Raw genomic sequence first — 12,455 nt, 5'->3', positions numbered from 1 at the left:
AGACAGAACGGTAACACGGCGGACTTTTCGGAATATACAACTTTTCTACTGCTGGTTTTACAAGGCGTACACGGTAAAAAATCATTACGCTGTTATTTGTTTAACACTTGTGCACCTTGTGAAAGGAAATAAGTGGCTGAGATGAATATCATATGTGTTATTGATATTATTTTACTTGTTTCTAGTTTTCACGGTGCTCATGATTGTGAGAGGAATAAAAGAATTGTGGACATCAGTACGAAGCGTGGATTCTTTCGACCAGAGTAGATACATTTAGTTTGTTTGCTATTTTTCATCCACACAGTCGTTTGTAATTTCTCGTCCTTTGTAGCATCTCTGTAGACTCCATTTATGAGTCTATTCAGTTGTTCCGGCGTCTTTTTCTTTGCAGCCGCTGCAAAGCTCGTAGTTTCGTGAAATACAGGGTTTGGGGTTTTTTTCTTTTTTTTTTTAATGGATGCTGCCAGTATTGTAACGAAGACACTCTTTCTCTCTCTGGCAAACTGTCCTCGCTCTCCACTCCACTTTTCATTGCCCATCCTCTCTCTCCACCCCTCTATCCCCACTCTTTATTCTATCACTATCCTGTTCTGCTCGCTGGCTTTACTCACCCAAGGTCAGGTCTCTGTATTTTGGTAGCAGAATAGTGACTTTATTTTCCCTCCACTTGTTCGATTGCAGTTGCGCACAAAGCTGCCGAGGGGAGAAAAACATGACAACAACCCTGAGGCAACTTTGAGTATCTCTGAGTTTCTATCTGTTTTTAACCCTTCTTTTGATCCACTTTTCATCTCTTTTTTTTGTGTCACTGTCAATACTGGCTCTGTGCTGAGCAGTTGGTGATGAGAAAAAATGAAATATATAAATCAAAACAGAATGACAAAGAAAGAAAGGGAAAAACTGAAGAATGAGAGGGACGTGGTCCTCCACTGAAGACCTTGGTAAGAAGGACCGTGTGTGAAGAGCTGGAAGAGTTCAAATCAAATAGATTTTGATATTTGATGACAGTCATTGTCTTTTAAAACATTTAATGGCAGCATGCTTCGAGGGCAAAGCTCACTTCTTTCATATCAGTGTCTCTCGCTGTCTGTTCTGAAACCTGAACAGGGGGTGATAGGACAAATCGATTTCTTTTAAGCACAAAGAATCAGACCAGGATACTAATTGTTACCTAAATTTTAATTATGGCAGTTACCTTGGTTCTGTTTGGGCAAATGATGTTTTCCTGTTTTCTATCAGAGTGTTCAGATGTCAGATGTGTAATAGTAAGCGTGTACAAATATAGAAATGTCTCTTAATTCGACTTTCATGGGGTGCGGTTTTGCCTTTGCTAGTCACAGTACAGACAACCAGGAAATCAGGGAAAACAGTAGAAGTCAAGCCACCCCATAAGTGACATAAAGTCAAGCTCCTCTCCCAGTAGATCAGCTGATCTCAGTGGGAGCCCACATCATCTGGCAAACTGACTAAACTGACTAAAGTCACATGTGCAAACCATGTTCACCCTACCTATCTGAATCACTGTGACATCTTTATTCACTGATGCCTGCTCTGTCGTCTTCTTGCTGCTTTCAAAACCCACAGGAGGAGGTCCCAGAACAGAACTGTACCACCAAATATAAGTGACCACACATGGAAATAACAATTTTTGGCTACAGTGATCCTAACAGAAATTCTATTCTGAGACTAACTTTATGTATATTACTGACATCAATACCCTTTTGAATGTCAGATTTGAATTATTTGCATCCATTTTAATACACCAGATAATTAGTTATTCACTAATCAGTATCTTTATAGGCAGCAGACTAAGACAGAACACAATCTAACTCGAGACCGAGGTGCTGGGGAGAATTAACTTATATGTAAAAAAATTTTTTACAAAGTCAGCGGTACAAAATCTCAGATTTTCACAGTGCACAGAACAAGAAAGATGAAGTCTCTTATTTAATTTTGCTGATTCCTTTTTAATTGTGCACATAAAGTCCTGCAGGTTTAAAAGACTGCAATGCTACATTGTTGAAGTCTTCTTGTAAAGGTCTTGCAGGTTTATACTATACAAAATGATCAGAGAGCAATTTTTGTAATAAACTGTGTGGAGCCCATGTTTTGCTCGCGTCTGTCACGATCAACAAATGGAGCCTCTGTTGGCCAGGTGCAGGTAGCACACACTGCCCGAGTTACCGTTTTGGTTCAGTCCTGGGCCAACGAAACTCGATGGGTTGAGAGCGGGGGGTCCGGTGGGGTCCTGGATCACAAAAGATGGGGCCTCCAACTCAAACGATGTTTCCCCAAGAGGAGCAGCCGAGGCAGGAGAAGGTTGTGAGAACGACCCTGCAGAACAATCCATCGCCGGCCCAAGGCAGTCACACTTTAAGGGAATAGATCATTAGGTGTAATTAGGGTGTTCACATTGTCACGTACCCCCCCAGACGGCCCAAGAATGAATAAAATCACCAGATACACCCCCAGCCGGCTCACATGCGTGCACGCACACACACTAACTAAGCAGCTCCCCAGTTAGTGAAAACACTTTGATGTCAGAAGAGTCGTCCAGAACTTGCCAGCATAAAGGCACTGTTTTAAGCTCCCCCCCCCCACACACACACACACACACACATCTCTCTCCCTCTCTCTCGACCCCTCTGTCCCTGCCACCTCCCACTTTTTTTTTTTCCTGTCCCTCCACACAAGGCTGTAAGACACACACGGATGAATGAACGACAACCTTTCCCCTCCTCCCCTCACCCCCCTCCAACCCCCGTCTCTTTTTCAGCCTTCCCACCCTGCATTTCTTTGAGGCCTGGTCAATTCTCCAGGCCAAACAAAAAAAAAAAAAAAGCATCAAATGTTTTCTGCTGCTGGGTAATGAGGGAGTGGACCTCATCAGGGCCCAATAGTCAGCTATCCTTGGCTTTTGTTGCAGCTCAATGGCACCGCGCTCTTTGAAAAACTCAAAAGCAACTTTTTGAGGAGTAAAGGATAGAGAAAGATATGTCATGGAGGGAGCGGGCACAGAGGGGAGTGGAGGGAGCAGGGGGGTAAAAAAAAAGAAAAAGCCACTCTGTTTTTATGCTAAACGGCTGTCCAGTGAGAGCAGTGGACAGCTCGGACAATGACATGATTGGAGCTACATGTGTTTGGATGACTTTCTTCTAAAGAGTCTCTGATTCTCATGTCTGTCATCTCTCTCTCTTGTGTCTGAGCCGGTGAATGCATCTGTGCGAGCAGGGGAACTCTTAATTTGCTGCTTTTCTTTGAATCAGCGACACGTTTGCCAGGTTTTTACACCACTAGTTTAAAAAGCTAATATTGTTGCCTGATGGTAATAAACCTTAGGGCTGCACTTCTTTTCTTTTTGTGGTTTAATCTGTCATGTGTCTTAATAATGATTAAAATAACAAAAACTGCAGATTAGAGTTTCTTTTAATTTAATTAACAAGACAAAATCTAAAGAGGTGATTATTTAGAAAATAGAAAATACTACAAAATTCCATTAGAAAAACTTCAAAGTATTGCAAATGGATAAATTAATCAAATTGTGAGCCTTTAAAATTACTAAATAAAAAAAAACTAAAGACTGCACACTTGTCACCAACAAATTTGTTACAACCTAAATATTTTCTCAACTTGCAGCACGAGCACATTTTTATCATTTTTCCTTAAAATAAATGATCACCTCTTCTATCCGTCCACCTGACGAAAGAAAAAAAAAGCTGCTACTCCACTATTTGTACATCGCAATTCGCCGATTAAACTGAAGGGACTGTTTAAGACGAGATTTAAAAGTTGCAAAGTAGACTGACTACATTTGCGAGAGGAGGTTGTCGGTGGCGGCGTCGGGGTGCGGGGAGGCTGCAAAACCACAATGTGTAGGCGGATAAAAATCTTAGAGGAGTGAGAACTTGACAATCCCCTCAAGATGGATAATCAAGTAATGACCCGCGAGGCCTCAGCCTCATCTGATTATAAATAACCAATGGAATCATCATCACTGATTGTGTTTCCATTCCTCCTTCTTTTCCCCTCTCGTATTTGCACCTCGCTCCTCCGTCAAGGAACGCAACAGCCGCCTTTACCGTTGGTACGTTAGAGACGAGGTTCATAAAGGGAGGGAGTTGAAGATGGCAGGAGAAAAGACAAACTGAGATACTAATGATGTGGCGGCAATAGTGACAAGTTTTTTTTTTCCTTCTTTTTTTTTTCTTTTCTGGAGGGACTATTTACCCGTTGGTGGGGTCACAGTAGGTTGATGAAATGACACCTCCCTTTTGTGCGTGGGGGAGGGCGAGTTTGTCAGGTTGTTATTAAGCCTGATTCAGCCAATTGGCTCAGAGTGGGAACCCCGTTTGTGTGAGCGGACACGGAGATAAAAAGTTGACAGCAGAGAAGAATAGAGTATTTCCGTCCCCTTGCTTTGTGATGATTACTAATTATCCTGCAGCTTAAGGAGGCCAGTGGCAGAAATTCACTGATTTCATAATTTACTGGAGCTGTCGCTGAATACTCAGTCAGCCGATGATGGCTTGGATGGGATGATATGCAGTTCCTCTCTTTTCTTTGATAGAATAGTGGAGATGATGATTATAGTTTGTGCTGTACTCCCTGACATGAATCCTGTTGACGTTTTACTCTATGTGGAAAAGTTTGAACCCTGCATCGCAGGTTCACCCCTGCTGTAACGCACTTGAATAGCTGCAGAACAATGGATCGGCTCGGCAAACCGAGAACAGCTGACACAAAATCCCAAAGCTGTCGGAGGATAGGAGATAAGATGCCGGCTGCCTTCTGCGATGCCTTGCTATTTAATTTAATACTTTTTAGGATTGTTCTGTATCCATTTTAGTGTGAAAGAAGTGAAGACACAAAGCTCTGATTGTCCATTTTACAGGGTTGCCATATTAACAATGCATCATCAAGACAAATCAAGCTGTCACAATGATTTAAACCTGAAGAAGTGCAATATGTTTTAGCATTTCTATCAGCAATCACCAATATGAAAATCAGAGCTAAGCGAAAAATGTACAAAGTTCTGATATTTCTTTAATTTTCCTTATCTTTTTATCAAATAAAAGGACAAGAATAATCAATTAGGTGTGTTAGGTGTGTCAGTGTTGTCCAGAAAGATTAAAATCTCCTTGTGCCAAACGTGTGTGTGTGTGTGTGTGTGTGTGTGTGTGTAAACAGGAATACTGCCACACCGTCTGCTTAGACACAGGGATTGACTACAGGAAGCTTGGCGAGGCTGCAGCAGGGAAACTTTACTACCTGTAAGACACACAAACACGCACACACAAGCACGCTACCTCTCTGCTTCCCTCTTTATAGTCCTCCTCAGCCCAGAGTTTGTGCGGAGGCTGGGTTGAGTTGACATTAACCTGCATTAAACACACACACACGCACACAAACACAGGAAATGCTTGTGCACATCATGTAGTTTGGGCAGAAAGAAAAGGCAAACAGATGAATAAATGAGGGAGACGCAGGCTGGGAGGTTTATAAAGACCTGCATTACCTTGAGAGATCCATGAAAAGAATAAAAAGAGGAATCAATAGAATATGAGAAAAGGGCAGAGCTTTAAAAGCTAGTTTTCTATTTTCCTTGTTACATATGCGCTGTTAGGAACTCGCGCACGCAGGCAAACAAGTGCTTTCGTCTTTTCACTGTATGTAAATAGAGTACATCACACCCTTTTACCTGGAGTTAAAACACAAGCACACGCAGACACGAACACACACACTTCACAATCTCATTTCGACGTGTATTCACAGGCTAATGCTTGTGTTTAGAGCCTAACATCCTGTTTTTTACCGATGGAGTGAAAAGCTAAGTACCCCTCTCCCCTGCTCTCCTTGCTGCCACCGTTTGATGTGGCCACTTCAGCATTATTAATTTCATATCCTATTATTTCCTTTCTGTTTCGTTGCCTGTGTGTGCGCGCGCTGGTGCATGTGTGTTGTGCAGCACAGGGGAGCCTGGTGCAGAGGCCTTCTTGGATGCACTGTTTGAAGAGCTCTCATTAAGACAAAAGAGTGGTAAGGGCATTTAAGGAAGACAATGCATTTTGGAAAAATTGATTATGTTTTACTTTTTTTCTGTGACACAAGGACACGTCAAAATTACACATTTTGTAATATTTATATATATGAAAGATAAAAGAAAATACCAAAATCAACAGTGTTGATAACAATTAGACAAATCATCAATGTCTACCTTAATTTGTCTCACATTTATCCTTTCTTAGTATTTAAGGCTCAAAAATAGATTTTAATTTTTTATTTTATTGTTGTTGTCTTTTTAAATTCCCGAAACAGCTGGGGATTTTGAAGACCATGACTTTTCAATCATACAGGATTATCTAGTGTATCTGCTGAAGGTTTTTTTTAACTGCTAATGTTCATGTCACCCAAGCCCACGAGACGGCTCACTCACCTACTTTAAATAGTTCTGTTACAACAATAGAAGTCTGTGACACAGAGAAATAACATTTATCAGGGTTAAACTACATAGATAATACAGTTGCACTTTTTTTGGGCTATTTGTGATGCTTTTCAAGTCATTTTTTTATATGTTATAATTCAACAGGAAAAAACAAAAGCTGCACAATTCTAAATTAAAAACAAACTCTAGACTTGAACTTAGATTTTTTAAATTACTGGGCCTTAAAGTGTTTTTTTTTTTGTAACACTGTGAAATTTTAGGATTTTATTGTATAGTAAATAGTTTTTTAGTAGTAAACAATATTTTTCATTATGTTTTCTTTTATTTTGTCTTATATTAGAGGTTAAAAGATCAAAAATCGTGAGTGTGTAGTAAAGCAAATTTCATAAATATACTACCTTTTAACCTAACTACATGTATATACTGTAGCCATTGTACATTGTGTGTGTGTGTTTCCATAGCTACAGGTCCCCGGGTGCTCTCAGTGCTGGGTAGAGATGTGACTCTAGAAAAGACCTGCGGAACCGTTGCTGACTGTACTTTTGATGAGCTGTGCGGCAGAGTGAGTATTGTTACGATTAATTTGTCTTTATTGTGCAACAAAACAGGCTGATACATAACGACACTTAACATCTTTTGGCCACATAAAACTTAGAGTAAAACAAGGAGTGTTTTAAGGTAAGCTTTTCTTGGTTTTTAGCTTTAACACAACAGTTACTCGCTATACAGATAGAGAACAAATTAGAACTGCTTGATGGCATTTAAAACAGCCTGTGACCTCTAACCAAAGTCAAACCACATCCTTTTTCTTGTTCTTTTTTTTTTCTACTGAGACACACAAAATCCACTCATTACTAATCAAAACTGCTCAAATTCGAAGCACTTCTCTTGTCCCTGTATTACCTCTATGCTCTGTTTATTGTCCGGGCCTTTGAACTGGATGAGGTATTTTCTGCTCAATGTCAAAAAGAAAGTCTATTGACATTTTTATGATTAGTTGTGCCCACTGCACCTGAAAAAGGAAGTGTGTAGCGTGTGCAAAGTCTCAACCCTGATGGACAGCGGCGAGTTTTAGAAGGCATGTGAGCTTCAAGGCTTCCTCTGGCATATGTTGGCGAGTCCTCATTAATTTTAAGAGCAATCAGCCTGAATGGCAAAGAACCAAGGACGAGGACAAAAATTACAACAGCTAGAACCTTTTTGCACAAGGTGCCCTCACTTCACAGTTGTCATTTTTTCAGGCCATGTGTGCAGAGTGCAGAAATTCACAGTGACTGTACCCATTTATGGAGCAGATGTGCACATGTACAAAGCTGAAATCTTTGATGTGTTCTTTTGTGGTGTGCTGTCTGTTTGAAGCTCGGGTCTGACTTTGTTTCAGTATCTCACATGCTCTGTCGTTCTCCAGGCTTTGGGTGCCAGCGATTACCTGGAGATGGCGCGGCTCTTCGACACAGTATTGATCCGCCGCGTTCCCGTGCTGACGCTGTCGATGAAGGATCAGGCCAGACGCTTTACCACCCTCATAGACAACTTCTATGACAAAAAGGTGAAAACAAAAAAAAAGAATGAAAGGCATGGATTCTATTACACTCATGTGTTACCGAAGGATTTCTAATGCAGCTTTTCTGCCTTTATTTACAACTTTTAGAAATCTTCCTACATTACATCCATAAAAGTGTTGGATGTGTTCGACATCTCAGTTCAAAACCAAGAGTGTGTAATATAAAATACTCGACTCTTGGCTTCCAACAAGATATATATACACTAAAAAAAGTTTGGACACACCTTCTCATTTAATGTTTTTTCTTATTTTCATGACTATTTACATTGTAGATTCTCACTGAAGGCATGAAACCTATGAATTACCACATATAGAATTATGTAGTAAACAAAAAAAGTCTGAAATAACTCAGAACATGTTTTATATTTTAGATTCTTCAAAACAGCCACCCTTTGCTTTGATTACAACTTTGCACACACGCATTTTCTCGATGAGCTTCATGAGGTAGTCACCTGAAATGGTTTTCCAACAGTCCAGAGCTCCACTCCATCATTCTCCTTCTTGGTCAAATAGCACTTACACAGCCCGGAGGTGTGTTTGGGGTCATTGTCCTGTTGAAAAATAAATGATTGTCCAACTAAACGCAAGCCGGATGGGATGGCATGTCGCTGCAGGATGCTGTGGTAGCCATGCTGGTTCAGCGTGCCTTCAATATTGAATAAATCACCAACAGCGTCACCAGCAAAGCACCTGCACACCATCACACCACCTCCTCCATGCTTCACGTTGGGAACATTCATGTAGAGACCATCCGTTCACCTTTTCTGCATCGCACAAAGACACAGCGTGTGGAACCAAAGTCCTCAGACCAGTGTACTGATTTCCACTGGTCTAATTTCCATTCCTTGTGTTTCTTGGCCCAAACAAATCTCTTCTCCTGATTGCTTTTCCTTAGTAGTGTCTTCTTGGCAGCTATTTGACCATAAAGGCCTGATGCACACAGTCTCCTCTGAACAGTTGATGTAGAGATGTGTTTGCTACTGGAACTCTGTGTGCCATTTATCTGGGCTCTAATCAGAGGTGCTGCTAACTTGCGATTTCTGAGGCTGGTGACTCAAATAAATTCATCCTCAGCATGAATTCATCCTCAGAAATTGGCTCACATCCTCATGTGAGCCAATTTCATCGTAGTGCTTGATGGTTTGTGCGACTGCACTTGGGGGCACGTTCAGAGTTTTAGCAATTTTTTGGATAGACTTACTTTCAATTCTTAAAGTAATGATGGACTGTCATTTCTCTTTATTTAGCTGATTGGTTCTTGCCATAATATGAATTCTAACGGTTGTCAAATAGGGTTGTCAGCTGTGTACCAACCTGACTTCTGCACAACAAAACTGATGGTCCAAACTCCATTAAGAAGGCATGAAATTCCACAAATGAACCCTGATAAGGTACACCTGTGAAGTGAAAACCATTTCAGATGACTACATCATGAAGCTCACTGAGAGAAGACCAAGGGTTTGTAGCGCTGTGAATAAATAAAGGGTGGCTACTCTGAGGAATCTAAAATATAAAACATATTTAGTTTATAGTTATTTATCTTTTTTTCTTTGCTACATAATTCGATATATCTTGTTTCATGTATTTGACATCTTCAGTTTGTATCTACAATTTACAAAGTAGTAAAAATTAAAACCATTAAATGAGAAGGAGGAGGAGCATTAGAGCTTCCACAGAGTTTTCTCCACCTGGGTGCACCTACATCTCTAGGCAGCTGTGTTGTTGACATGCTGCTAAAGGCCATCATACTCCACCTTTGACAGTGGTCCAGCCTGACTCTCTGAAGCTTTGGATGTTTAATCGTGGTACGCTTATGAGCATCCTGAACACTGAAAGGCAGCCTTGGCAGAATCTGTCCAGAGCTCTGGATAAATATGAATATGTTGTGGTGATCTTTGGTGATATATGAATGCTACTGAAGCCGTATATCAAGGGCAACCCTACTGCCCCAATCCTTTCCTGGAGAAAGGGGTCTTGGGATGCCTTGTGATGTCATGTTGCTACGTCACTCTCCCGGCTTGATAAATTGAATGAGGTGTCAACCATGCCTCCATGTATATGCTCCCTTGGGTCACTGCAGTCTTGCGCCCTGACAGGTTGTGTTGGATGTTAGCATTGGTGCTGCTCTATGGAGGTTTCATGTTTAGCCTGTTGCCCTGTGATGAAAGGTGAGTCTTGCTTGTGGCATTTTCCACAGTGGGTTTCCATGTCATCCAGTTTCCATGTGAACCATCAGACGTGCTTTGTATTATTCCTAATCATCCACAAACATCTCTTTTCACTCTCTTTGTTGGCCTTGGATCAGAAATTTGGAACTCCTTCGTAGCTGAACAGGATTTGCATTACAGTCTCCTGACAGTCTTGCTAATGGACATACACATCCAAGTACCTGTCACTTTTATCCTGTTCAGGCAGACTTCTGTAAGCCACAGTCAGTGGGCTCTCTTGCTTCAGGCCGATTCTTGCCTTTCTTTTGCTCGCAGTCCAGGGCAATGAATGGAATCAGCAGCTGGAGTCCTACCCAGACACACAGAGAAGCGTGTTGGTTTTTTTTTTAAAAAATTTATGTAAGAGTCTTCTTTGTTTGCTGGCTACAGGTAGGAAATTTTTACTTTACCAGCTTTTGGTGCCACATCATCTTTTGGTACAGTGAAAGTGATTAAAGCCCAGCTAATGACCTGGTAATGGAAATATATACACCAATACAGGTACCTGTGATAGGCCAACATCATCATTAGGATTATTATGGGCAATAAATATATCAGGCAGGCTCCAGTAGGGCTACTATCACACTCACGTGGTTTTTCATTTGTTTGATTGGGGTTTTTTTGCAAAATACTCTATTCAGCACTGAAAAAAGTATTTACTACAAGGGCTAAACCCCTCAACACTGTGCCAGCCTCATAACAGGTAACTTAATACTCACTGATTTGTTACCTTTTAACCCCATATTATATTCGATTTAATTTTAGTTATGTAGCACCAAATCACAACAACAATCACCTAAAGGCGCTTTAAATTGTAAGGTAAAGACCCTACAGTGACACAGAGAAAACCCCAACAAAGAGTCGACCCCCTGTGAGCAAGCACTTTGTGACAGTGGGAAGGAAAAACTCTTAACAGGAAGAAACCTTGGGATTGTGAATGCGAGCACTTTTATCACATCAATGAGACAATAACACGTCCCACAATAACATTTAAATCCAATAATTTAAGACAGGGAATGAATGTGTGAGTAAGCTACCAGTAAACAGACACTCAGCCCTTAATGTTATAGACAGTAACTCCCACATCGCTCTTTCTTGCCCCCTTGTCCAAGGTGAGGGTGGTGCTGCTGGCAGACGCTCCTTTGGACCGGCTCTTTGTCCACACTGGAGGAGATGATGAGAGGGACCGACAGCTCCTGGATGACCTAGGCCTCAGTGAGGTAAGGTCACATCTCTGTTATTTATCCCGTTGAATCTGATATCACTATATTATTTTCTTTTTTTCGTTTAATAACAAACTTGCTTGTTGCTGCTATTGAAGTTGTGTCCTCAATTTCTCTGTTTTAGGGAAGAATTCACTAAGATCTAGATCCTTTTTACAGAAATGCAGTATTCACTTTCACATATTTACACACAGATGTACAGGCTGGAGATTAAATCGATGACTCTACACTCATTAGCCCGATGATTTAATCTTTCTCCCCTGCTGCATAAACATTTCTCTTTTGGGTATACAAGTTGCCAACTCTGGTGTCGATTCGTCTATTCAGGAGGCAGCAGAGCGACTTACCCTCTTCACAGCCGAGGAGGAGATCTTTGCCTTCCAGAGGACAATCTCTAGACTGATGGAGATGCAGACGGAGGCATACTGGCTGGAGGGAGACCGCAATCGCAGAAAGACCCACAGTGAAACTTAGCGCATGTTCCTAACTGTCATGATAATTATCTACCTCGGCACAGCACAGAGCCTCTAAGCACTAACACTGCATAGGAGATGTATTCAGTTAAGCAGAAGTAGAAAAGACCAAGTCTGTTTTGGGAAACCAAAATCATCTTTTTCTTCTTCAGAGAAATCAATATTTAACAAGGCAAAACAAAGCATAGTACCTGTGTGTGTGTTGTACTTTTTTTCTGCCTGGTCCTTTTTTGTGACATGCACTATCTCCCCATTGAAAACGATTTGTTTTAAATAATATGAAAACCTCTAACATGAGTAAACCACAGGCAAACGGGCGCTCACTTTAGAGAGGAGGGAAGTGTGTTTCACTGCAGTTGGTTACTGCCCTCTAGTGGGTGGATGTGAAAAGGGCAAGGTGTTTTCAAGCTGTCCATTTGAGCACTGATGTTGATTTAGGATATGCTTGCTATTATTCAATATACTTAATGTATTTTATTTTAAGGAACTTCTGCCATTTTTGTAAGCTTTCTATGAAATCGGAGAGAAAATAAAGTTAACTTTGTC

The 12,455-nt window shown here is 41.0% G+C and overlaps 1 protein-coding gene across 2 annotated transcripts in view; it reads left to right on the top strand.

Annotated features, from left to right (window-relative positions):
• Window positions 1–12,455, top strand: part of afg1lb (AFG1 like ATPase b) — a 40,475-nt gene extending 28,020 nt beyond the window's left edge. For both annotated transcript variants that reach the window (XM_005730994.1, XM_005730993.1), the window contains 6 exons: window positions 5,188–5,270; window positions 5,966–6,036; window positions 6,904–7,004; window positions 7,851–7,991; window positions 11,326–11,433; window positions 11,764–12,455. In XM_005730994.1, the coding sequence (XP_005731051.1) occupies window positions 5,188–5,270; window positions 5,966–6,036; window positions 6,904–7,004; window positions 7,851–7,991; window positions 11,326–11,433; window positions 11,764–11,910 (651 nt within the window). In that variant the 3' untranslated portion in view covers window positions 11,911–12,455. The remainder of the gene's footprint in view (window positions 1–5,187; window positions 5,271–5,965; window positions 6,037–6,903; window positions 7,005–7,850; window positions 7,992–11,325; window positions 11,434–11,763) is intronic.

Source organism: Pundamilia nyererei, unplaced genomic scaffold (genome assembly GCF_000239375.1).
Source record: "Pundamilia nyererei isolate P.nyererei 1_Seehausen unplaced genomic scaffold, PunNye1.0 scaffold00041, whole genome shotgun sequence".
Taxonomy (NCBI): Eukaryota; Metazoa; Chordata; class Actinopteri; order Cichliformes; family Cichlidae; genus Pundamilia; species Pundamilia nyererei.
The sequence above is the reverse complement of the archived record's forward strand: the minus strand, read 5'-3'. Positions and strand labels throughout refer to the sequence as shown.